General features: G+C 36.4%; 2 protein-coding genes across 2 annotated transcripts in view; both read right to left on the minus strand.

The window, feature by feature from the left end:
• LOC145304402 (multiple PDZ domain protein-like) overlaps positions 1–7,624 on the minus strand; it is an 88,914-nt gene extending 81,290 nt beyond the window's left edge. Inside the window, exons 1-12 of the mRNA XM_080146288.1 lie at positions 7,556–7,624; positions 6,935–7,073; positions 6,679–6,801; positions 6,392–6,510; positions 5,836–6,111; positions 5,329–5,442; positions 4,871–5,031; positions 4,568–4,642; positions 3,900–3,997; positions 3,246–3,421; positions 2,843–3,003; positions 2,607–2,756 (exon numbers count right to left, since the gene is read on the minus strand). Coding sequence (XP_080002414.1) covers positions 2,607–2,756; positions 2,843–3,003; positions 3,246–3,421; positions 3,900–3,997; positions 4,568–4,642; positions 4,871–5,031; positions 5,329–5,442; positions 5,836–6,111; positions 6,392–6,510; positions 6,679–6,801; positions 6,935–7,064 — 1,583 coding nt within the window. The 5' untranslated portion in view covers positions 7,065–7,073; positions 7,556–7,624. The remainder of the gene's footprint in view (positions 1–2,606; positions 2,757–2,842; positions 3,004–3,245; positions 3,422–3,899; positions 3,998–4,567; positions 4,643–4,870; positions 5,032–5,328; positions 5,443–5,835; positions 6,112–6,391; positions 6,511–6,678; positions 6,802–6,934; positions 7,074–7,555) is intronic.
• A 304-nt stretch (positions 7,625–7,928) lies between these two features.
• LOC145312397 (uncharacterized) lies at positions 7,929–25,325 on the minus strand. Its single transcript, XM_080151634.1, has 8 exons — positions 25,228–25,325; positions 24,849–24,952; positions 23,855–23,968; positions 23,497–23,600; positions 19,752–19,827; positions 13,512–13,590; positions 11,952–12,043; positions 7,929–8,054 (listed from the first exon to the last, which is right to left on the minus strand). Exons 1-8 carry the CDS (start codon positions 25,241–25,243, stop codon positions 7,929–7,931), a joined length of 711 nt encoding a protein of 236 aa, XP_080007760.1. The 5' UTR covers positions 25,244–25,325.
• Between the last annotated feature and the right edge of the window lie 247 nt (positions 25,326–25,572).

Here is a 25,572-nt window from a genome sequence, read left to right on the forward strand (position 1 = left end):
TTGTGATTCCTTACTCTTGTGTTACAATTGATAATTATTATTTTATAATATGTATTTACCCATGCTAAAGTTAACTAAATATTATATTATGTTATGAAAGATACTAAATTTAAGAAACCAGTGGTGTTAACAGCAATTTGTCACAGGAATGTAAGCCTTGAGGGGATGAAAAAAAAGAAGCAAAGAAAGTAACTTTAAATTAAGGTATTTTTAAGTCATAGTCGGTCTCTTGACGTCAATCAAATTGTGGCATCATCTATCCTTCTTATTTTTCACCAAAATGTTTCAGGCAAAAAACGAACATTAAGTTAAGAAGTAGATAGATACCAATTTGCCAAATGGAATAAACATGCACAATCAGCCATCTCAAATGGCAGCTGCGTAAATTCCAAATTTCCCTTACTAACAGACAAAGTGAGTTATTATTAACTCAAAAAGGATCCTTGTATATGTCTGAGATTAAAAGATGTTGAAGGACAGACAAATAAATTCTGGTGCTATCTTATTTACTGTCACGTTCACACTTTAGTTTTGCACAGAAAATAAAATAAAATCCTTATAATAAAGGCAGGATGTCTGTCTGTTTGTCTGTCTTGGTGTTTCTTTTTCATAATTTTGAACTCTTACTAACCAATACCTATAGTCTTATCATTATACAAAAATATTAGTTCAATTTTCAGAAAGAAGGGCTAGTTATAGCACCACAGAAATTAAGAAGTTATCAGTTGAGATATTAGTGACATTTTAACAAACAGATATAAAACCTCATTACTTTATATTATAACTAGCGGCTTCCCCCCTAGCCTCTAGGGGCTTTGCCCCAAGAGATGAAAAAAAAAAGTTAAGGTGAAATTCGTAAAAAAAATAAAATAAGAAGGACCAAGGAAATCTCCTGCAAAAAAAAAAAGGGGGGGTTTTTTAATGCAACCATCTCGTAATCAGTGAGCAAATGGCACTTAGAATTCGAATTTCGATCTAAACTTTTGCATGAGTAATCCTTGGTAGGTCTATTTTCCCTAAATCGAACAAAAAGTTGGAAAAGTAACAGCTGGCGGCTCAGCCGTTTAGCCGTTTTTTGCCTAATTTCAGGGTAAATCCATCATCAATTACGAAGGAATCAACTTTTTAAAACAAATTTTTGGTTTAATTCATGTTAAATGATTTCAATAACCATTTTTGAAACTTCTAGTACCATCAACTACCGTCTTGAACCGTTTGATAGCGTTTTGGAGTGGCAACGAGCATTGTGTGGATAGGTTTCGTGACTAATTTTTACTATAGATATCCAAAAAATGGCAAAACAGCTGAGCCGCCAGCCGTTAGCAGTTACTTTTACAACTTTTTGTTCGATTTAGGGAAAATAGACCTACCAAGGATTACTCATGCAAAATTTCAGATGGAAATTCGAATTTTAAGTGCCATTTGCTCACTGATTACGAGATGGTTTCATTAAACCCCCCCCCCCCCCTTTGGGGAGTTGTTTTTTTAGTAATTTGGGCCTTGGGGGGGTTGGGGGTGTCCCACCCCCCAGGAAAATAGCTTAAAACCATCACAGCACAATCGGTTCAGCGATTACTGAGATCTTAAGCTTCAGACGGACAGACAGACATCGTTCTTTATATTATAGACTAGCGGCTGCGCCCCAAGCGTCTTGGGGCTCTGAATTTGAAAAATAGCCTAAAGCCATCCAGGGATATTTTTGAAGTTTCCCTAAACTGCAGAAAACAATCGGTTCAGAAGTTATCGAAATCTTACGCTACAGACAAAAAAAAACCATATTACTTTATATTATAGGATTTCATTTTATCTGTTTTGTTTAATTTCCCTTTTTTATAAAGATTGTAATTTAAAATTACATGATTTAAATTACTGGTTTAACTTTCTTATTTCATAACACATTAAATGCATTTTCAAAGAAGTAAAATTTTCAGAGTTGACGAAAAAAGGGAAAGAAAGTGAGGGGTTTAATTTATCAAAAGAATAGAAGAATATTGCCTTTTCTTCACGCTGGTCAATATATCAAATTTTTCCAGCTTATCCATATTTTATGCTTTCTATCAACTTTTACACATCAACCTCAAAAATATGAAAGTTTTAAATTTTGCAAATTATATTCTTTTTAATGTAAAGACAGACTTATTTTAGGCTTTTTAATGATGGTAGGTGGATGATTATTTTATCTTCGCATTTATCTCATTTGATTTATTAAAGTGTAAAATACACCACGGAAGAAGGGGACATGGTCCCCAAACTTTTAAAAACATGCTATATAATTCGTTGGTTTAAACAATATTGATTTGTTGGTAAAAACTTGCAGTCTTGATACATTTCCACTGTAAATGTATTATCTAAAGACACTGTATTTGTTTATCATAATTGGGGGATTATTCAAATCATCGCCCAGAGTCTTATCCTATACGATCCCTAAAAATTTGAAGAAAAAACTTCAAAAAGACGTGCCCAATTATAAAGCAAAGTGAGTAGGTGAGAGGGGAGTTTTGCTCCAGGCTGTAATAATAAATTTTGGGATCTTTTACCTTAAAACACTAGGTACAAGACAACTATCACAATGCATAAGATCCGTTTTTATTTGTAAATAAATTTACCTATCAATAGGATTTTCTTCTAGAGTAGTTGGAAACTGCAAGACAGGTTTTGCCGCCAGCACCTCGGTGGGGTTAGGATTTCTCAGCACAATAAAGGTTACGCCAGCCTCTGGTTGGTTCTTGATTACTGCACTAGCATTCAGGTGGGATCTAAGTACAGGAAATTAATATTATAAAAATTGAAAAAAAATATTTCTAAGAGCCTGGATAATACCGATTAATAAATATTGATATACCTGTTGAACAAAACTTTGCCATTCACTTCCAGAATAACATCGCCAACTTGCATCTTCTCGTCCCTGTAGGCATTGCCCTTGGGATTCATACCAGCTACCACAACGGCCATCTGCATACGGTCCTTGTGACCGGCAAGGCTAATGCCCAGACCTTCGGTACCCTAGGATAGATTTAAGATGAGTATTTCAAGTATCCCTGGTTTATTAGTCTCCATTTTTTGTTAATGTCAGTAATAGCTTAAAACCTACCTGGGAGTTATAAAAAAATGTTTATAAAGATGTTAAGGGTAAAACAGATAAACACATATCTAACTAGTTTGATATAAAAGATCAAATCACATATTCCAACCAGATTTTTTTGTTTTCCAAGTGGTTACACAAACAAGCCAGAAGAATTATTTACCTTATTGATACGAATATAATGAAGCTGACCGGCGCCCGCCAGCCTCCCATACTTTCTACGGATTTTATCCATAGTGTAGCCATACTCGTCCTCATCCTCATCGTCACCAGGATTTAAGGTCAGGTATCCAGCTGAGGAGCGGTCAACCTGTACCCCGCTACCAAGGACTGAAGTACCTAAACATATATTCAATTCACTGAAGCCAAGGGGCTGTGATTCATTAGAAATGGCTGAAAATTTAGATATTTTGTGGCACTTAGAGTAAAACTTTTTATGTGCTTCAAGTTGATCAACTAAAGGGAGGGGGTAAAAAGAGGGGAAAGAAGGAAGTAAGTTAAAAAAAAAAATTTCTATTAGAATTGTTTGTCAGAATCACTGTCTCTTATCCCTGATTGAACCATGTATTGAAAAAGAAGCCATAATAACAAGAAAAGTGGTAAAAAATCTCAGTAAATGATTTTGCTATGGGGGCGCGAAAAATGTACTAAAATCGTCACCTCCTAAAATGGGAGTTTATACAAAAAATTAAACCCCACTGTAAATGCATTACGGATGATTTTGCTATAAATCTTAACACAAATATGAATAACACTGTAATAATTTATAGAATAAATCTGACAACCTTCAATTAGAATGTAATTTAAAAATGAGTACCTTGTAGCTCCACCTCATCAGAGTCTGTAGTAGTGTTGGTGATGTCAGAGTCCATACTCTCCACCTTCCTCATGTCAGAGGGTAGGTTCAGCTCAGATCTAAGTATTATAATATTAAATCTGGATTATGATCATTTGCTTAAGGTAAAATGATAAGCATCTTTTTTTAAGCCTGCAAATTCTCAATTATAAATCACTAAGGCCAAAGGTGGAAATACAGCAATAGAACGCAATTTAAAACTTTTATACTAAAATGTATTGTTACTATTTTTATAGTTTAAAATCTTCTTTATAATAGGATAATGTTTAAGTATGGAAAATTTTGCTTAAATTCATGTTATAACTGTTATCCCATCTTAAACCTTTGCTAAGTAACTACCTAAGTTCCCTGAAATTGCCCCCTTATTTTCAATTTATTTCAGTTTTTTCATTTTCTTTATGTTCATATTTTAGATAAGAGGGTCATTTTTTGGCGTAATTCAGTAAAGTTGAGTGTTGTACCTAGTAAAATACTCTTATTAAGTCAACGTGTTCTTAATTATAACCAACTGTATATTTATGAAATGGTCCATAATTAAGAATAGTTTGACTTAATAAAAGCATTTGACTACAACCCATCACCCAACTTTACTGTATTACGCGAAAAAATTACCCTCTGTTTCAACTAACCTTGGACTAGGAATAGGAGCAGCCTGCTGTCTGGCGAGGGCTGCAGGAGATTCTGTCCGCAGCAAAGATGGTGTACTGATAACAAAGCAATATATAGTTCTGAAATTAAAAATTTGGGGGAGGGTACACCCACCCTCCCAAGAAAATTCGCCCGAATAAAAAAATTATCTGGCCTAAATTTTTTTTTGGCTATTTTGTTTAAAACTAAAATTTAAATTGAAGGTGGACTTCCCCCCTCCCGTTTACTAATACTCAAGAGACTCTAGATGTATTGCCTCTAAATCTTAATAATGTATTGCTTTCCTGTTATCAAATCCATCCGGGACAATAAGGGCCGGGGGCACAAGGCTCTCCTCTCCGCCCACAGTCCTGTCCAGATCACCATGATCAAGACTGATATTGGCCACAGCAATGTTGGCGCCATCATGGTTGTCCTCGTTCTCGTTATCACTGTCATCATTGTCTCCTGTAGTTGGATCATTAAGATCTAGGAAACTACGGTATCATTTTTAGAATGAAATTTCAACAGAAGTATATATAGTTAGATCATGCAATTAGAACTAATAAATTTGAGGAAAGAAAACTATATCTTATTCAAAGACTGAACTGAAATCGAGTGTTATCTTAAATAAAATAAATATGTATGCTAATGACAATGATGGAAGTAGTAGGTAATAAAGATGTAAAAATTATTTTGTCTGATTTACCATCTATACTATATCCACTTATTGATTTTTAGTTTTATAGTTCTTAAAGTTCGTTCCTGCGGTGGTCTCCTCTACAGAGCTATTAAATCCTTGTTGCATGGACCACAGGTTGAGGGACTGTACCACCAGCTTCAACGGGTTGCCAGACTGACGGATAGCCTCCACGGCCTTTTGTGCAAAGAATAATGAGTAACTGTATAGAATTATCATTAATTACTTTTTAAGTCAATTACCTATAGAGTTTTGATGACTTGTAATTTTTAAGTTTACCAAAAAAATATTGATCGTACAAAATTTATTGTTTCGGAAGGTTTCCTATAAATTAGGGTTTTTTGCTTATTATTTTTAAGATCAGATACTATTGTAAACTGGGTAGCCCAGCAGGGTTAGCTCACCTAAGACACAGCAGGGTTAGAGAACTTCGTATGGATTGGGCATAATTCAATTTAATTTTAAAATAAGTGTAAGGAGGCGTTGCGTGCTCGCAAAGCATGTTGAGGTGAACGCCGTATTCTTTTTTTTATTTAATTTTTTTCTATTCTAACACATTTTATCCTTTGCCTTTTCATGGGAAGCATTGCGAATATCAACATCGCCAACGGCGATAATTCTATCGCCAGTGTTGAGTTGACCGGTAGAGGCCGCCGGCGAGCCTTCCAGAACATTCTTGATAAAAATACCGGATAGAGTGCCACCGTCTGAGCCCTCCGGGGCCTCAATCTTGCCGCCGACTATTGAGATGCCAAGTCCTTGGTTGGGAACACGGTTGATGACTACTGCGCGTTCAGGGCCCCAGTGTTTGGAAGGAGAAACCGGAGCAGAATCATCTTTGCTACCCTGTTATCAAACATTTTGCATTGTAAATGGTTATAAGCATTATATTTATAACTTATATATAAAGGTCCTTTGTCGATATAATCTAATATTTAAAAAAAATCTAAATAGGTTTCCTTTATATTGTTGTGAGTTCAAAAGTGAATAAAACAAGTAATAAAATTAAATAACTAAAAAATGTGTTTTATATTCCCAAATATAGATTTAATCACCGAAAATTTTTTAAAACTATGTTAACCAGTAAAAGATAATCATTTAATTAACAATGTAATAGAAAATGTGCCTGTTGTCTGTTGAGTGTGTTAGAGCGGGAGGACACATTGCTATTATCCAGCAACAATGAGGTTCTTGGTGTTGGCTCTGGTGGGGTAGGAGACCTCACCAACTTTTCGGGCTCAGGGTCTAACAAAATATAAGAGTTAGTTATCATGATAATAAAGGCATTAGATTAGAAGGTAGGTAAGATATCATAAAAATTAAACATTGCCTCACTTGGGCAGTGAAAGGGAATAAATTAAATATAATAAGAAGCAAGGAAAAAATAAAAAGATTGCCTAATGATTGTTTTACCTGTCGAGCTTTCGCTGACTGTGGCTGATTTAATGCTGATTTTATCAGCAAACGCGGGAGCTGCCGCTGCAACTTGTTGGGGCAGTGATTCAGTTGTCGACAGCTCAATTGGCTCAGGAGATACTAAAAAAAATAATAAGAAATTGTTAATGATAATCTAATATAATTGATAGATCTAAGATCTTATTACAAGGAAATGGAAATAGAATAGCGTTAATTTAAGTAAAACACTAAGTAGAAAGAATACAACGCCTACCTATCGGGGCCGAATTATTAGAATCAGGATGGTCCGTTGATGACTCTCCCGCAGCCGAAATAGAGATAATTGTAGCGTTGCTGCGCTTCTCAGAAGTTGCTGAGCTCACACTGCTACGTCTTCGCTCCATGTGGTACTCCTAGATCAACAACAATTTCAAGCACATTAGAAAGAAAAAAAAAGATAGTTTACATTTTAAAACATGAAGAAGGTAGAAAATATAAAATCAACAGGATGTTTGTTTTTCTCTACCGAAAGATCTCGCCAACCGATGGACAGGGCTAACATAAAGGTTTTTATTTAATTTTGGAATAGGGTACCTCTAACATCCCGTGAAAAATAAATGATTTCCCCAATTGCCACAATTCTTTTTTATTATAAATCTAAATTTCAGATCGAACTTTTCCCCCTTTCTCTTCAAAGTGCCCCTTGGGGTCTCCAAGTTCAGGGCGTATCCACTACTTGGTATATAAATCTATTGAAATTTGAGATTCAAACTCAACTATTTTGCAAGCGAAAAAGACAAATAATAATCTTGGTGTATGATTATGCCCAGTTTAGGGATACATAATTCTTAGGCGAAAATATCCTTTCTGTTTACAAACTTTAAAAATAATGTACCTGAGTTTTTTCAACAGAGACAGATCTTCTGGTCACAAGATCTTCAAATTCTTCCCCCTCAGCAACTCTGATCAGGTCAATACATGTAAAAAAAGGAAGATTTTCTTAAAATATTCCGACAGAAATGTAAAAAAAAAGTTAGGGGGAGTATTTTTAGGCGCGCTTTCTTTTGGGACAAGGGAGAGAGGAACGTTTAATAATCTACACATAAAAAACCATGACTTAAATGAATTTTCATATACCTAACTTTTCTATCTCTTCAACAAGTAGTTGAATGCTCTGTATGGAACTACCCTTTTATTGGAAAGCAAAGCAAATACTACATTCTTTACATAAACAGTACCTAACTAAATACGACTTTAATCTTTTTTTACTACAAGTATCTATTCCTAGTGAGCATACTGGTCCTGAATACAACTGCATCTGAAGCTGGAATGTAGATGATAGGCACCTCCCCGCCAATAGGAACAAGCTGGGTTCTACGCAGCACTGCAAGAGCCTACAAAAATACATCAATTTACAATCTATTATATAAAATATAGTATTTCAGAAGAGATATTCATTCTTTAATAGATTCATTAGCAATGAAAGTAGAAAATAACGGGTGGAGTTTTTTACTTAATGACTTTACCCCTGCGAGGCCCCAACACGTGTACCATATATTACCAAACCTAACCTAGGGTAAAATACTATCACAAAACAATCCCGTTTTTTTATTTATTAGACGCTTTGAGGTCACCCGTCGATATGCTATAAAATAAGTTGAATGTTTGTGTCCATTAAGCTCTCAAAAACGACGTAATCATTAAGTCTATAACTCTCATGGGCACATATGTAAAAAGCTGACTATTAGAATCATTTCATATTCTCTCCATTGCATTGCATAATATGAAAAATATTCCAAAATTCAAATTAGGATAAATATTAAAATACGTCGGCTTTGAAATAAGATATTATTTATGCTTTATGTAAATACAAAAACATTATTTACATTTTACATGGATAAGAAGTAAGGATCTTCAAAATGTTTTTGTATAAAATCATAATATAACATGTTAATGACATAAGGAAAAAGGATAAGAGGATTAATACTCACCCCTTTTTCATGGTAAAATACTACTTCCCCATCCCTAAATTTAGAAGCAGACGAAAATCAAAAGCCGCCCAGGGCTTTTTGTAAGTCAATCATAAATAATAATGTTAATAAAAAGAAAAGCGATATTTAGCAAACAGCCGTGGGCGGTCAGAATCAGCTGAATGTTCATTATGAAAAAAATTTCCCCCTTTTTAGAAATAGAAGGATTCATCTTTCATGAACAAATTTTTTTAAATAAAAATAAAATTCTATGTAATTTTTAATTAAAACATTAAAACGAAAATATCTAATCTAATATTCTTGCCCTAAATATGGAAATAGTAAAAAGTAAAAAAATATTTTTTTTAATAATTTTTAATCCTGCCATTTGAAAAGTAGTGAAATAGCAATAAATTTTAGCGCAGCAACAGCGCTGAGTAGGCCTCTAGGCCCACTGCCTATTTTCGTCTTCTAGTTGCTTCGATTCCTCTCTTTTATTTTTTTCTCTATGGTTAATGATAACTAAGTTAATTTACACCTTATTATTTGGAAAATTTATTTTCTTTTTCGTATCTCTGTTTCCCCAAGTAGTTTTATTATTTTTACCATTTTGTTTTACAGATAATTTTAAAGTTTAGGGGTTATTTATAAGGACGGTTAACCTACATTAATATAATATAGCAAGCATTACTGAAAAGGAAAAATAAATCAGTCTAGTAGTTATTGAGATATTTTGGAACCGACAGAAAGAGTGAATCTTATATATCAGGAATACTAAGCGATAATAATTAAATTTAAAATAATCCTTTAAATTGAAAATTTAAAACCTTGAAATTTAAAACCTTTATTTTGACATAAATGGAAACTAATGAGGGGTAATTTATCGTCTATTTCTGTGTTAGTACTAGTCAGGTCAGGGTCAGGGTCAGGGCATCGCAGGTATAGTCCCCAGGGCCACAGGGCTAGGGCCCCATGCAAGAGTTAAGCAGAAAGACTCTACTTCTTATTTTTAATCTATTTAAAAGTAAGATATGGGTCTTATGCTTGCCAGATACTTTAGGGGAAAGCACCAAAATCTTTTGATTTTACAAATAATTCTTTTAATCCTTCATTTTTAACTTATATTTTTATGATATGCTTATCTTTAATCCTGGGATAATGTAGAATTATTGTGCAAATATGTTGAAAAGAATTTCTTGTAATAAAAAGAAATATTAACGTGATAATATTAATTTTCCTCTCTCTCTAAAAAAAATATAATAATTCTACATTTCAACATTAAAAAATAAAAACACAAACAAAAACTCCGTAAATACATTTTTAAGAAGCGAAGCTATTCCATAAATCACACTGTTCGTCTGTCATTCTTTCTGTATGGCAAGGAGGGACATTGAATCAAATATAATAAAACGTCAGCAGTTATACTGCTCCTTGGCTGCTTAGCGGACCCGTCTCTTTTTTTAGAAATGCATCCCCTAACTTTAACCCATTACCTCCCTTCCTACTGGATGAACGATCTGACCATTAAGAGAGTTCCATGTTAGAACGACAATTTTTCCCCTTTCATAACATCCGCTTATATTCTTTATCCATTGTTAGGGCCCCTTTATTTATATTTCATCCTATTTATCCCGTTACTATGAGTATTTTCTCCCTTGTTCTCTCTCTTTACTCTGTCTTAAGTAAGAACAACAAAATGCAAAAAGTTTTTTAAATGTAAAAAGAAAATTTTAAAAGCAACATGAGTGCAAATAGGGAAAATACCAGGGATAGATAAGTAATAGTATTCAACAAGGTAAATGGAAGCTAACTCAATATTCCATCTATCTCAACAACTACTTAACAGATTGGTTCTCTATTTTAGGTCAGCTTCACATAGTTCCCGTGATGGTTTAAGGAAATTTCATTTTCATATTTAAGTCTTGGGATGGTTTTAAGCTAATAATTAGCCATTCAGCCCCGTTGAAAACAGAGCCCATAGTAACATATGGTTAAACACTCTAAATAACGGAATGATAGATTAATCTGTAAATAAGCTATCCCTACTTTTTTGTTATTGATAAAGTTTCTATTTAGTTGCACGTTCATTCGAGAAATAAACCTGATTTTTAAAATTAACAATAACTGACATAACTACTAAACTTAACCTTTTTTTTCTTATACATTTTTTATTTGTACAGAATATCCCTTCTTTTAAAAGCCTAAACCTTTATAAGTATTCATGTTCATAAGATTACAATAACATAGCGAGAAATTTAATCCTCCAAAATTTCTTATCAAAATGCGCAAATGCCTATCCTAGTATCCATAAATCGTGGAACCTTATGTATACAGGAAGAGAATTCTGGAACCAGGAATGGAGAGTACATTGGACTGTAAATTACATCCAAAGTTTTATAACCACGGTATTTTATTCCTTGGCTTTAAAACTTTTGGTATATTTTTTAAATTTTGATTGTTTGTTCCAAACTCTTAAACCAATAACTTTAATCGTTTATCATTATCCGGGATGTATATCAATTTATCGTCAACTGTCTTATCCCCTTAGATCCCAAGAAATAGTTAAACTCATTTAAACAAAAGTTCATACGATGATTATGAGACATGGTTATTAAATTTCAGGTAATTCTAATTAATTTTAAATGTTGTATTACTAGTTTACTATTAAAATTTAAAATATCCTAGGAAATGAGTTAAAAGGTAAAGAATGCAAATGAAACATGATAGATACTAAATAACAGTCATTATATTTAATTAAAATGAAAATAGCAATGGATAAAATTAAAAATCAATATTTTTGTGAGAAAAATGTAGAAATAAAAGTTTATGGGTATAGTCCCTTTCGTAACATCGCACCTTATGGGGCGATTCTTCGTATTTTTCACAGTAGCTTTTCTCCTATTTCTAGCCCTTGCGGGTGGCTCTAACCCTGTGGGGCAATCACTTAACCCAATATAACCTAACCTAACCTAAAATAACCTATAAAAAGCCATTTTAAAAATACGACGAATCGCCCCTTATGGGGCGATGTTACGAAAGGGACTATTCCCAAGTTTATTAGTAAACTGGAAGAAATAAGGCAAATTCAGACTTTGCATACAGAAATACAAAATTTCAAAGGGAAATTTAAATGTCAACAAACATTATCTTCTTCTTTGTTTTTCCTTTGAATTATGAAAACAAATTGCGCTAAAATTAATCTTCAACCATTTTTTTCCCTTATATCAAAATGATTACATTAGATAAAGATTAATGTTTAAACTATAGGACTATTATTGTATTTCTCTGTATAATATTTTCATACTTTAAAAAGAGTTTTACCTGATTATGAGAGACTCCACGCATATTTTCATTATTGACATTAACTAGGTAGTCACCAGGTTGTATCCTTCCATCTCTAGCCAGAGTACCACCTAGATAGATAGATATATTAACTAGGTAGTCACCAGGTTGTATCTTTCCATCAATAGCCAGAGTACCACCTAGATAGATAGATATATTAACTAGGTAGTCACCAGGTTGTATCCTTCCATCTCTAGCCAGAGTACCACCTAGATAGATAGATATATTAACTAGGTAGTCACCAGGTTGTATCCTTCCATCTCTAGCCAGAGTACCACCTAGATAGATAGATATATTAACTAGGTAGTCACCAGGTTGTATCCTTCCATCTCTAGCCAGAGTACCACCTAGATAGATAGATATATTAACTAGGTAGTCACCAGGTTGTATCCTTCCATCTCTAGCCAGAGTACCACCTAGATAGATAGATATATTAACTAGGTAGTCACCAGGTTGTATCCTTCCATCTCTAGCCAGAGTACCACCTAGATAGATAGATATATTAACTAGGTAGTCACCAGGTTGTATCTTTCCATCAATAGCCAGAGTACCACCTAGATAGATAGATATATTAACTAGGTTGTCACCAGGTTGTATCCTTCCATCTCTAGCCAGAGTACCACCTAGATAGATAGATATATTAACTAGGTAGTCACCAGGTTGTATCCTTCCATCTCTAGCCAGAGTACCACCTAGATAGATAGATATATTAACTAGGTAGTCACCAGGTTGTATCCTTCCATCTCTAGCCAGAGTACCACCTAGATAGATAATATATTAACTAGGTAGTCACCAGGTTGTATCCTTCCATCTCTAGCCAGAGTACCACCTAGATAGATAGATATATTAACTAGGTAGTCACCAGGTTGTATCCTTCCATCTCTAGCCAGAGTACCACCTAGATAGATAGATATATTAACTAGGTAGTCACCAGGTTGTATCCTTCCATCTCTAGCCAGAGTACCACCTAGATAGATAGATATATTAACTAGGTAGTCACCAGGTTGTATCTTTCCATCAATAGCCAGAGTACCACCTAGATAGATAGATATATTAACTAGGTAGTCACCAGGTTGTATCCTTCCATCTCTAGCCAGAGTACCACCTAGATAGATAGATATATTAACTAGGTAGTCACCAGGTTGTATCCTTCCATCTCTAGCCAGAGTACCACCTAGATAGATAGATATATTAACTAGGTAGTCACCAGGTTGTATCTTTCCATCAATAGCCAGAGTACCACCTAGATAGATAGATATATTAACTAGGTAGTCACCAGGTTGTATCCTTCCATCTCTAGCCAGAGTACCACCTAGATAGATAGATATATTAACTAGGTAGTCACCAGGTTGTATCCTTCCATCTCTAGCCAGAGTACCACCTAGATAGATAGATATAGATGAGGATAGGTTAAAAGAGGGTGTGTACACTGTACACAATGATGTAAAAATATTTGGAGGGGGGGGGGGGGGGGGATTATTTATTCATAGTTCTATCCCTGTTCTTATCCTTAACTAAGAAAATGTTTTTAAATCCTACCTCTGGTTAAAGATCTAACAACCATTCCATTGACTCCACCCTCCTCAATGTCAACTTGGAGTCCAAGAGTGTCAGTGTCCTAAACAGAAATATTTCATCATTTTCTTTTCTGATTGATATATTAGCAATAGGATCTCAGAATTTCAACCAAGGGAATAATTGCGTTGAAAGAATTAATTAAAATTACTATAGCAGTTTTCTGCTTTTTACTTTAGATCAGGTTATATTGCGTACTGGAAAGACCGGCAGAGTAATGGCAACTCTGGTATATGGCTCGCAGGGTTATGCTTAAGAGAAAAATACCCCACCCCCCCCCTTCCCTCCCCCCTCAACCTTATTTTTAATTTTTATAAAAAAAAATAAGGGGGGCGGGTTCAGTGATCCAGAGGCAAAAGACTCAAGTTACTCTCATCTTTCAGTTTTTATTCATAGGAATTTCTTTTTGAATGAATAAAATGGAATAATTGAATATATGTGAGTATCACCTATATGTTTTATACTATAAGTAGAGTTTCAAAACAAACTTTTATTGAAGAAATAAAGAAATCTATAAAAGAAAAATGAGACTTTGTAAAAAGTTTTTGTTGGTACAATTCTATTGCAAAGTTTGTTTTAGATATTAGATGCATTAAAATAGATTAATTGAGTTAACAAGCATTATAATCATTACACTTTTGACTTTAGCAAATAAAATATTACTGTCCTTCAGTTTTATGTCTGTCCAGCCTTACAAACCCTAATAGAATGACTTATTTTCTTATACATTTTGTCCCCAAGAAAATTAAGAACTGCGAATGTAAACAGAATTTGCATATAGAAAGACAAAAATACACCCCACTATTTCAACAGACGTTTTATATCTCTCATAAAAATGGTCCTTTTCTATAATATTCCAAAATAAAGTGTTTCTCTATTAATAGGAATATCTATTGTTTCTATCATAAGATAAATTTCATACGTGTTGCGTTGGAATAAGGGGACAAATATTATAAAATATCCATTCATTCGATAGTGTTGATTCAATATTTTTTAAAAAGAAAAGCTTAATATGTGTTTTGAATTAGAGGACCGAGGATGCAAGCTTTTCCGGAGTGGTCCTATCCGGGGAGATGGAGAAGAAGTCCCCGGGCAAACCTGCATCAAACACACCTGCTTGACCATTCACCCTGTCCGGGTTTCCACCAAGGGGCCGGCCTAATAGGCTTTTAAGTCAGCCCCTGTCAGCTCTGGAGGCCTTGGAGGCCTTTCAACTCCAACCCTCCAACATCCCTCCCCCTCCTCCCCTCATCCTCTCTGGCGACATCCATCCAAATCCTGGCCCTAAATACCCCTGTTCTACCTGCTCCCGCAATATTACCCGCTCCACTGGTGCCTTCCTCTGCAACTCCTGCCAACTTTGGGTTCATCCTAAATGTTCCCTCCTTCCATCCAAATCCGATTACAATTCCAACTGGTCCTGTCCACCCTGCATTTCTGCCTCAACAACTCCCTTTTCACCTATCTCCCCCCAACCACCAACACCCCCATCCAAACCCCGCGGTCCTAAATTCCCATGCACAGTCTGTTCCTTAGGTGTTACAAAATCCACTGGTTCCTTCCAATGTAACTCCTGCCTCCAATGGATCCACCCCAAATGCTCCCTCCTCCCATCTGCCACCCACTACTCTCCTTTCTGGTTCTGCCCTTCCTGTTCCCCCCCAACCTCACCCCCTCCCTCTCCTAACTTATCACCCACATCACCTAGCTCCCCGTCTCCCCCACCTTCCCCTTCAGCTCCTCCTTCACCCCCGCCCCCTCCCCCACCCACCCCTGCCCTCCGAAAACCTCCTGGTAAACCTTTTGTCCTTCAATTCAATTGTAATGGCCTCCTTACCACCCAAGATGAACTCCACAACCTTATTTCTACCCATAACATCCCTATCGCCTGCCTCCAAGAAACCAAACTCTCCAGCAAATCCAATCCCAAACCCCTCCCTGGCTATAACTTTCTCAGGAAGGATCGTCAAGACCGACCTGGTGGAGGAATAGCCTTCCTCATTGCCGATGACATCCCCTTCACCCACCTTGACCTCAATCACCTTTCCAATGGCCCCCTAGAGATTGATGGTATCCAAATTTCCCGCAATGGCTCTCCTACACAAATCATCAACCTTTACCTTCCTCCACATTCCTCCTGTCCCCCCCAATACACCCCTGACTTTAACCTCCTCTTTGACAACCCAAATGACCTTATCCTAGTCGGTGATTTCAATGCCCACAACCCTGCCTGGAACTCCATAACCCTTGACCAATCGTGGGGAGGCTCTGCTGGAAGCTCTCAATGAGAGCAGCCTCTGCCTCCTCAACGAGGACTCCCCCACTCGCCTCCCCCCCAACGGCCAACCTACCTCCCCCGACCTTTCCCTATGCTCTGCCCACCTTGCACTTGACTTCTCCTGGCACACCCTCACCACCCTCCGTTCTGACCACCTCCCCATCCTCCTCTCCCTCCCTGAAATCAACAGAAACCCCCGCCCTGTTAAAACCTTCCACAACTTCCGTAAAGCAGACTGGGACACCTTCACCCTTGAAACTGAAACCCTCTTTGAAGATCTTCCTGATCCTTCCTCCTGCTCCCAAGGTGAAGCCACTTTCCGCCAAATCCTCCAAACTGCCTCCAAACACACAGTCCCCGCTGGCTTCATCAAAAACTCCACTCCCTCCCTCCCCCAGTCTGCTAAGCCCCTTATCCAGCAAAGAGACTCCTTAAGAGAAATTAACCCCCATGATCCTCAAATCCAAATCCTCAATGAACAAATTTCCTCTATAGTCAACCAACACTCCAACAAAAAATGGCAAGAAACCCTTTCCAAATCCGACCATAGAACCAACCCTTCCAAATTCTGGTCCCTCCTCAAATCCCTTTCTGGCAAAAATAATTCCCCTCCCTCCAACCAACCCATTTCCTTCAACAACAAAGTTCACACCTCCCATGCCCACATTGCTGAATCCTTTACCAAACAATTCACCTCTGTCTCCCGCCACACCTCCAACCCTTTCTCCAGAAAAATTATCCGCAAAATTAGACACCGCCACCGCCTCAACAGAGATTTCCAACCTTTCACCCCTGCCCTCGTCCTCGAAGCCATTAAAAATTCCTCAAACTCATCTGCACTTGGTCCTGATCACCTCAACATCCTCCACCTCAAACACCTTGGTCCAAATGGCATCTCCTACCTTACCAAACTCTTCAACCTCTCCATTTCCGCTGCTAATATCCCTGCCATTTGGAAGCTCTCCAAAATTATTGCCCTCCTCAAACCTGGTAAACCCCCTGACCTTTCCACCTCCTACCGCCCAATCTCCCTCCTCTGTCCTGCAGCTAAAGTCCTTGAACGCCTCCTTCTCCCATACCTCAAACAATCCCTCTCCACCCACCCCTCTCAACATGGCTTCAAACCCCTCCACTCCACCACATCCTCACTCCTTAATCTTTCCACCTCCATTGCTAACGGTTTCAACCAAAACCTCCCCCCCAGCCGCACAACCGTAGCATCCATTGACCTTTCCAAAGCCTTTGACTGCATCCCAATCCACCTTCTTCTCCAAAAAATCTCCTCCTCAAACCTCCATCCAAACATCATCAGATGGCTATCCTGCTACCTGCGTGGCAGGATGGCCTTCTGCTCCTACCAAAACACCAACTCCTCCCCCAGAATTGTCCACACTGGTGTCCCCCAAGGCTCTGTTATTTCCCCCGTCCTTTTCAACTTCTACATAGCAGATGCCCCCCACAACCCCCCCGCCACCACCTCCTCCTATGCCGACGACCTCAACTCCTTCCACTCATCTCCTGACATCCCCCAGTCAGTTGAATCCATCAACTCCCACCTCTCCTTAATCGCTGACTGGGCCTCCACCAATGGCCTTTCCATCGCCCCCAACAAATCCACTGTCACCCTTTTCACTCCTGACCGTAAACACCAATCCAACCTCCATCCTCAAGTCCAAATTAACGGCTCCACATTCCCCTTGAGAAAACCCCTAAAATCCTTGGAGTTACCTTTGACACCTTTTTTAATTTCAGTTCCCATGTCTCCACCATTTCCTCTAAAATTTCCTCCCGCCTCAGAATCCTTAAATGTCTGGCTGGCACCAAATGGGGCCACCAGAAGGAGACCCTCCTCACCACCTACAACACCCTCCTCCGCCCCATCACCACCTATGCCTGTCCTGTCTGGTTTCCTAACACCTCCAAAAACAACATTGATAAACTCCAAGTCCTCCAAAACCAAGCCCTCCGCATCTGTACTGGTTCCACCAAAAAATCCCCCATTAGCCACCTCCACCAAGAAACTAAAATCCTACCAGTACGGAACCACCTTTCCCTTTTATGCTCCCAGTACTTGGCCTCCTCCCTCCGCCCTTCCCACCCATCCTTCCCCAATGTCACAACCCCTCCTGGTCCTAGATCCAAGAAATCCACCCTCCAATCCATGTTCCTCCCGACCCTTCAACCTTTTCTCACCCCTGAGAACACTCTCCTCCCTGCAAATTACAAATCCACCATCTCCCGACTCCACACCTCTGCAGTTACCCAAGCAATCAATTCCTATCCCCCTAATCCTGTCCTTAATCTCGCCCCTCCCAACATCAACCCCTCAGAGATCCAACTTCCTAGGCACTACAGAACCATCCTCTCCCAATTGAGATCCAACTATTGTCCTAAGCTCCAAAGTTACCTGCATTCCATCAACGCTTCTCTTTCACCCAACTGCCCATCCTGCCCCAACAATCCTACCCCTGAAACTGTCCAACACCTCTTTTCCTGCCCTAATAACCCCACCAACCTTAATCCCATTGACCTCTGGCATAATCCCGCCCTTGTAGCTGCCTTCCTATCATCACACCCAAGTTTCACCAGCCTCCCTCCTCTTCAACGCCCCCCTCCAGAGCCCCCCCCATAAGCCTCCCCTCCCCCACCTACTGATGACGACCCTGGACACGAAAATGGACTATGAGCAGCCAATACAACAACAATTAGGGTTGTGCCGGATACTTTTTTGGCCGGATACCGGATTCCGGATATCCAGCTGATTTCTAAACCCGGATATTCTGTTCCGGCCGGATATCTGGCCAACGTTCGATATCTGGCAAATTACCGGATATCCGGCGTCAAAAATCAGCCGGATATCATGGAACCAGATAGTTTTAGTATCCGGTATTCGGCCGGATATTAAAAATGACCGGATATCCGGTCAGACCGGATATCCGGCCTAACCCTACTTGGGATGGATTTAGACAATTTCTATCCATTCCCATTTAGAAACAAAATTCCTAAAGCTTTAAACCAAAGTTGCTAATTATTTTTACAATGTAAAGTAGCTGATTTGTGTGTCCCTGGAGATCTCTAAAACAGCTTGGTCGACAAATCTTGACTTTTAGTAAAGCTTTTTAACTTCCTTGTGCATAAATTTGTTTCAGAATAACCTTCCATCTCCATTACGCGTTAACAAAAAGAAATTATTTTGTAATTTTTCTCAGTGATAATCTCTTAAATGCAATACTTATTTTTTGTTGTTTACTCATAATAAAAATTTCTTTGAAAATGCTTAAATCTCACTGAAGTTGCTGGTAAATGGTTTTAATTTAATTAAGTAAAAATATAAACTGTTTGTGTAGTTTATTGATTCCAAAGAAAATTCAAAGAAATAGCATCTAACATGAATCATGTAAAGAAAGAGTTTGGCTTGTCGAATTCAACTCCCTTCTCTCAAGCCGCAAGACAAATAATTAAATTTGCAAAAACAAGGATTTTATACTTTAAACAAAAACTTTTAATATTTAAAATATAAAAAAAAAACAAGTACAGCAAGTATAAAAATGAATGCTTTTTAGTGGTTCAGTTAAGAAACACAAAATGAATGTAATAAGAAACAGGATTATGATTTACTAGGTCTTTGGATTTTAAAATAATTTAGTTACTGACCAGAACAGTAGTAGAACGTTTTTATATAACACCTAGAGACTGACAGCATAGACGCCCAAGTGTGCGTAAAGGGGTTTAACACCCCTCAAACTTTAAAACGCCTCATTTTACGTCCCTTTTTAAAAGATACATTAGATTACCCCAGTCAAACATTTAAAACCCCTCATTCTGCCCCCCCCCCCTCTCAAAATAAAATGCTTGGACGCCCCTGACTGACAAACGGACATGTGATAATCATAGAGTAACAACGCTTCTAAAAAGATAAATATTACCTTTAATATTTTAATTTTCTGCTCAAGGGCCTCTGGTAATGGGGGAATATTATCAGAATCTGTCTTCTCTTCATATCTGGAATATTAAATAAAGTTTATTATGTGCAAGTCTTGATAAAAGCGAAGCTTTTCTATAAATAGGGTCGGTCCGTCCGTCCGGAACAGATAGCTTTTTTCGCTAATTTAGGCAGGTTAGAATTGTCCTATCGATTTCAAACTTTGCATTGTGATTCCTGTAGTAGTTAAGTACGATTTAGAAAGCGTAGCAACTCTATAATCGTTACCAGAATGTCCGTACTTCCATTTCAAACATGTTGATTTTGAACTTTTTAAAAATCAAATTTCTAGGTGTTATTATTATTCGATTGATCTGATTTTTGGAATACTGATTACTAGAACAACAAATTACAATGTTTTAATTTATTTCAAAATAAGGGGGGCAACCGCCCATTATTCTATTAAAATATCAAGAAAGTGTGAACTTTTGTCTGAGTGTCTGGTGCAATTTAAATATGGGATAAATCATTCCACTCACATTTTAACTTTACCAGCTAGATATTTAATGTTTAGTGTGTCCACGAAAAACAAATTTTTGAAGTATGAAACTACTTATTTGGGTCGTTTTTTCCCTTAAGGTAATTTTAAAAGGATAACTTTATATTCAACTTTAGTGCTGTTGTAATTAGGGTTGGCAATCCCAATCCAGAATCTGAAATCCGCCCAATTTTTGGAACCAGAATCCGAATACGCAATTCAAATTGCGGATTCGGATTGTTAATTTTATCCGAATCCGACCCAAAAATTCGGCGGATTGCCAAACCTAGTTGTAATATTACAAAGCCATCATCGAAAAAGATTATATGTTTGAAAAGGGCCTTTAATGTATATCTTAAAGTTGGTCATTATATTAGAGTAATCATTAAACAAATATAAAAACAAACCTGGTGCCTAAATCGTACCTAATTGTTATAGAAATCCTCATGAAAAGTTTTAAATCGATAGGACAATTCTAACATGCTTAAGTAAACGAAAATAGCTAACTGTTCCGGACGTACATACGTACGGACCCTAATTGTAGAAAAGCTTCAATTTTAAACACATCATTTTACAAAGGGGGCTTAACAAGTTGACATACAGTTGAACAAACCATAGTTAAAGAGTTCCGTGGCTATCAAAAAGTTTTTTAAGCCCCACCCTGTAGGTAGAAATAAATAATAAAAAGTGTGTGAAAGGTCTAAAATATTTTTCATACCAACACGTCTTTACTTTTATTCAGATATTTTAATTTGTGAGACTGAGTTGCAAGAATTCATTACACATCAACACTCAAATACATATATAATATCCAGCTCATACCAATAACGAAATTAATTCAGAAGAAAATCACGAAACCTATACGTGTTTTTCAGCTGTCGTTGGGGGGCATCACATCGTAAAATTGACGACCTCTCCATTTGCCCCCCAAATATTATTTTAGATTTATTTTGCTTGTTGGTTATACCTTATTCCTGTATAATATCCCTATAAAGACTTTTAGAAAAATAAACAAGGACTAATACGGTCTATAGACGCGAAGCTTTTTGGAATTACTTGACATTGAGACAGAAAGCTAAGTATTCTTACAGCTTCATTTATATAAAACTGTAAGCGTATACACAAAAAAAAGACATCGGTGTAATAACCTAATTTGTGCTAGCAAGGAAAAAAGAAAGTAGACCATGTTATGCCTTAAGTTACTTGAAGGCATAAAAGAAAATTTATTGTCATGCAAGTTTCAGATTTCTTGAGTCAATTGGCGTGCAGTAGGGGGGTGTAGATGGGTGTCAATATCCCCCCCCCCCCCAAGAATTAAAATTTGTAAGGTCTGCCCTACTCTTTTTTCACCCCCTAATGGTTTCACATCTCCCTGGTGAATCGCTGTGCACGCCACTGCTTTTGACAAAATTTTTCCTTAAGTTTTAATATGAAAAAAATAAACAAAAAAAGTAGGTAGTATTGTTTAAGTAGCAGTAAAATTACAATTATTTTTGTTGAATTCCTAGATAAAATTTAAAAATGTGTAAAAAAATACAATAAAACTATTTGCATATTACATAATTTTTTAATGTTTTTTAATTAAATGTTTGAAAGATTTTAAAACTGAATAACAAATGTTACACCAAAATCTTACATAAAGGGCCTATAACAACAATTTAAAAAATTAGATAATTACAAAAGATACTATGCATGTTAAAGCAATAAAATTATTTGTTATACCTATGCTGAGCTGTGCTGCAAAGTACCTGCCATTATTCAGATACAAATCTTTATGGTGCAACCGATAATGGATTTTTTGCGCAAATAAATGCACTTGCAGCCTTTTCAATTACGTCTTTTATTTCCTATATATATAGCTAGGTATCTTCACTATTATATTAAACAGGGTGTTTTTTAGAAAATTGGCGTTTATCCTTATTTATTTTTTGTTTAAAACTAAATTTGTTTGGTTGCTATTTTGACTGCAAGTGCTGACCCGGCACCCCAAAACTGCCAGGGACATACATGATTTCCTTTAAAGGAGAACCGAATCGGTCCAGCGGGTGTTACAGATAGACCCACACTTATAGAAATAGCACATCTTTTATGTAAGCAATAAATAATGTAGAATAAATAAAAATGAAAATCTAACAACACCCAACACCTACTTTTTTTGTACACCCTGTAAAGAAATGTTTTACACCTAAACAATCAGCATCATTACAGTGCACTGTACACCTTTTAATTCAATTGTTTTCTACCTTCAAATGTTATCCCAAATTAAATGCTATGTTAATGTCAAACCCTCATTAAATAAAACATTTTTAATCCAACTAAATGGGTTTGTGTACTTTTAATCACTCTTACCACAGTCAAATCTTGACAAAATCAATGCTAATGTCAAAGATACAATAAATATAAATGAACACATTAACCATCTAAATACTCTTCCTCATTGCATTTTTTTGTATACTTTTACAATTATGTACACTTAAGTGTTTATAGGGAAATTTAAAATTAGACATTTATTCATATATTCTTTTTGTCTAAATATAGTTTTTAAATTTTTTATTGCAAATAGATACTAGAAAGTCCCTCTAATTTAATTCGCAATACCTACTTTATATTTGAATCTATCAATTTATCAATCACCCAAGGACCACAATAGTATAGTGGGTAAAGGTGTGTTTAATCCCCGAAATTTTAAAAAATATTAAAAGGGGGGGGGGGGGTAATGCAACCATCCCGTAATCAATGTATAAATGGCATTTAGAATTCGAATTTCGATCTGATATTTTGCATGAGTAATCCTTGGTAGGTCTATTTTCCCTAAATCGAACAAAAAGTTAGGAAAGTAACGGCTAACGGCTGGCGGCTCAGCCCTTTAGTCATTTTTTTGGCTTATTTTCAAGGCAAATCATCACAAAACCTATCTCAACATAATATTCTTTGCTGCTTCAAAACGTTTTCAAACAGTTCTAGCCGGTAGTTGCTGGTACTAGAAATCAAAAATGTTTTTTTTTAGCCGTTTCTTTTTCAACTTTTTGTTCGATTTAGGGAAAATAGACCTACCAAGGATTACTCATGCAAAATTTTAGATTAAAATTCGAATTCTAAGTGCCATTGATAAAGAGATGGTTGCATTAACCCTCCCCCCCCCCCTTTTTGAACCCCCCTTCTAAAAAGTAAAAACTTGAACATCCTTGGATATATCCATAAATCTTATTACCTGGTTTCAACAAGAAGAGAGCTAGATGCATTACTTGCTTCCAATCTTGTTTCAATAACTTTCTTAGTTCCTCCTATCAGTCGTTCCGTTGGTGGTAGCATCATCTAAATTCAAAATTCAAGTTTAGGTTGTAATATAGCCAATTATTTCTATAAGAAAAGCAGCAACAACGAGCTGATAAATCTCTTGGTGCTTTCCCCCAAAGTGAGAAACTCGCCCAGTAAATAATATAACCTAACCTAAGCTGACATTAAATCAAACGAAAAAAATATCACCTCAACCCTTTTTAATTTCAAACTTTTTTTAAAAAGGGGAAAGGTTTAATTGTAGTTCTAATGGCTTTTTTAATATTTCTTACCTTTACTGGTGACAATTGCGGTTCGTCTTCAGGAATTGGTGAGGTGGGTAGAGGTGGAGGGATCTCTCTATCAGGGGAGAGGGTGGTCACGCTTACTCCTCCCCTTACAGGACCCTGAAAGAGAGTATTTTAGCCTTTAAAAATTAGTAGGTAATAAAAACTAAGAATGCCTTTTTCAATATCAGGATTTTTTATTAACTTCTTATTTGTATCTTTTTTCCAATTTGTATCAAAATTTCTTTGTTATTCCAAACTTTTTGTAAAAATAATCCATGTATCACAATTCATCAAACTTTCAACAGTAAAGATCAATAAGGATGATAATATCTATAATACAGCTAAGCTCAAAATGTACTAACAACCTTATATCTATAAAAGCGTAACTAAAAAATGACCTTCATATAATTTACATATTTATCGACACAAAATGGCGGTTTTTCACAATAATTTTTAAGTTTGAAATTAAAAATGTATTAGCTGCTCTTACTTGTGACGCACAGATACAAATGTTGAAAAGAAAACTTCGTTTTTAAAATCATATTCTAGAGACACGATTGCATAACTGATCCACCTTTTTTTTCATACATCTAATCAATCAATCAATTTCCAACAGTAAACAAAAAATAGAAGAAGAACGTAAGACATTTAATAGCATTGCCTATCTATATATCTAAACAGCAATAAATCAATGTCCACCTGTAAACAATGATATAAAACAGGGATAGAAGGTCCAGTAATACCATTGCGCATATCTATCTAATTATTTGACCATCAATAATTTAATCTTTTCTGGAGAAAGAACAGGGTTAAGAAAGAGAGTTATCGTCATAGCCTAACTATTTTTCTACCTGTCAATGAATATATACCTCTCAAATAAGCAATCAATTAAAAAATCTCTACCTTTAAACCAGGTGATAGAACATAGGTGGGACGGCAAATGATCATAGCCTATTTATCTATCTATCTAACCATCAATCAATCAATCAATCTCTACCTGTGATCCAGGAGATAGAACTGGGGTAGGAAGGTCAGTGACGTCATGAGGAAGAGGTGAAACATTTGGTATATCGGAGTTTAAACTGGTCCGCCTATCTTTTTCTAAAAAGAAAACAAACATTGTTGAGAAGGTAATTCTTCAAAAGTAAGCCTGAGCAAAAACTAAAGTTGACCAAATTTTTAAGTAAAATTGGAGATTATTGAACAATGTAGCAGAATAATGTTGGTAATCTTACTTAAGTCTTCCCGAAAAAGGTAGTTCAATCAAAAAGCTGGTTGACCTTTCAGGTCTTAAAATTTGTGCCCAAGGACTTACTAAAAAGAGAACCTATCCCTTAAATAAAATTGTCGTCCATCTCCCAAGATTGATTATTTACCTTGATCAGTGATCATATCAGAAACCTCACTCTGAACTTCAGTGTTATCACTGGACTCTGTGGTGGTAGTATCTACTATAAGGGATACTTAAAACTTGATTAGCACAGCTAAACCGTGGATAGCAAAACTTCTAGTAGTAAAATAAGTGAAACAAGGCACAAACAATTAAAATCTGGCATTTTGTGATAAAAAAAAAGTTACCATCCTCCACCCCAAACTAAACCACAACTAACACCCTCTTTAATAATACGAACAAACAGCTGAGCTAACACCTCTTTTGATAGAAAGAAAATCAACCTAATGTAATGTTTTGGATGATAAAGTCAAAACAGAATATTTTACGT

The sequence above is a fragment of the Acartia tonsa genome, chromosome 2 (assembly GCF_053477335.1).
Source record: "Acartia tonsa isolate MP-2025a chromosome 2, ASM5347733v1, whole genome shotgun sequence".
Lineage (NCBI taxonomy): Eukaryota > Metazoa > Arthropoda > Copepoda > Calanoida > Acartiidae > Acartia > Acartia tonsa.

What these genes read in the sequence shown, in the direction of transcription:
- LOC145312397 (XM_080151634.1), bottom strand. An exon ending in TCTCTTCTTGTTGAAACCAG is followed by an intron (nt 19,828 to 23,496) that starts GTAATAAGATTT and finishes TTAATATTCCAG; the next exon opens with ATATGAAGAGAAGACAGATT. An exon ending in AGAAAATTAAAATATTAAAG is followed by an intron (nt 13,591 to 19,751) that starts GTAATATTTATC and finishes ATTTCTGTTTAG; the next exon opens with GACACTGACACTCTTGGACT.